Source organism: Penaeus monodon, chromosome 24 (assembly GCF_015228065.2).
Source record: "Penaeus monodon isolate SGIC_2016 chromosome 24, NSTDA_Pmon_1, whole genome shotgun sequence".
NCBI classification, from domain to species: Eukaryota; Metazoa; Arthropoda; class Malacostraca; order Decapoda; family Penaeidae; genus Penaeus; species Penaeus monodon.
This window is the reverse complement of record NC_051409.1, coordinates 10,870,810-10,871,645: the sequence shown is the minus strand read 5'-3', so window position 1 is coordinate 10,871,645 and position 836 is coordinate 10,870,810. Positions and strand designations below refer to the sequence as shown.

Sequence of the window (836 nt, the reverse complement as noted above, 5' to 3'; positions counted from 1 at the left end):
GAAGCCAGGAAACTTTAACAGATTCTTAGCTACAGCATGATTCAAACAAAAAAAAAATTAACACCAATATTCTCCATGCAACATGGAGACCTATAACCTTGTATAAAAAATACATAAAGTATGGATAAAGTATGTTGGTAACTATGTTGTTCAATACTTTTGACTACAGAAATAATATATGAACATATCAAGTGTTTGGCCATACATTTCACTTTCTAAGTATATACCTGGAACAGCTCTTTGTTGTGGTCAATCATACTTCTGATTACATTTATAACGTCTATCCGCTCCTCTGCATGGGTCGCCATGTCTGATGTTGACATGGTTTCTGTTCCTGGCTTCACCATATGTAGGATATTAGGGGCGAAGAGTGTAGCTAAGTTACTGCTGTCCATCTTGTTCCCTTGTAAAGTCTCACCTGGAAGTTTATGTCATATCAGAACATTTATATATAAATAAAAAGGAGTTTTGTTGACGAAGAATTGTCATTTAAGCTATTTGGTGTTTGGTACATCTACAATGATCTTTTAAATCAATATTACATATCTTTCCCACAATATATACACACAGAAATATTTCATGATCTAAAGACGGTTTACTGCTTAGAGCAAATTTCCACTGACCCGTGTTTGTGTGATGGTCAACTGAGTTCTCAGCAACAGTAGCCAAGAAATTGAGAAGCGAGTAAAGGGTGTCTCGGTTGGGTACTGGAAGAAGCTGAATTAGGTGCTGCAAAGCCTCAAACTGTAGCTTGCGGTTGCGGATTTCTGTGGGTCAGGAAAAGAAGTCTCTCATATTTTGACTAACTATGTCTTTAGACATAATATTTAATAGCA

At 36.2% G+C, this 836-nt stretch overlaps 1 protein-coding gene across 1 annotated transcript in view; it reads right to left on the bottom strand.

Annotated features, from left to right (window-relative positions):
• The window catches only part of LOC119588563, a gene marked incomplete in the record, with an annotated part of 91,152 nt that overhangs the window by 12,481 nt on the left and 77,835 nt on the right, over positions 1-836 (bottom strand). The window contains 2 exon segments of the mRNA XM_037937203.1: positions 228-418; positions 624-767. Coding sequence (XP_037793131.1) covers positions 228-418; positions 624-767 — 335 coding nt within the window.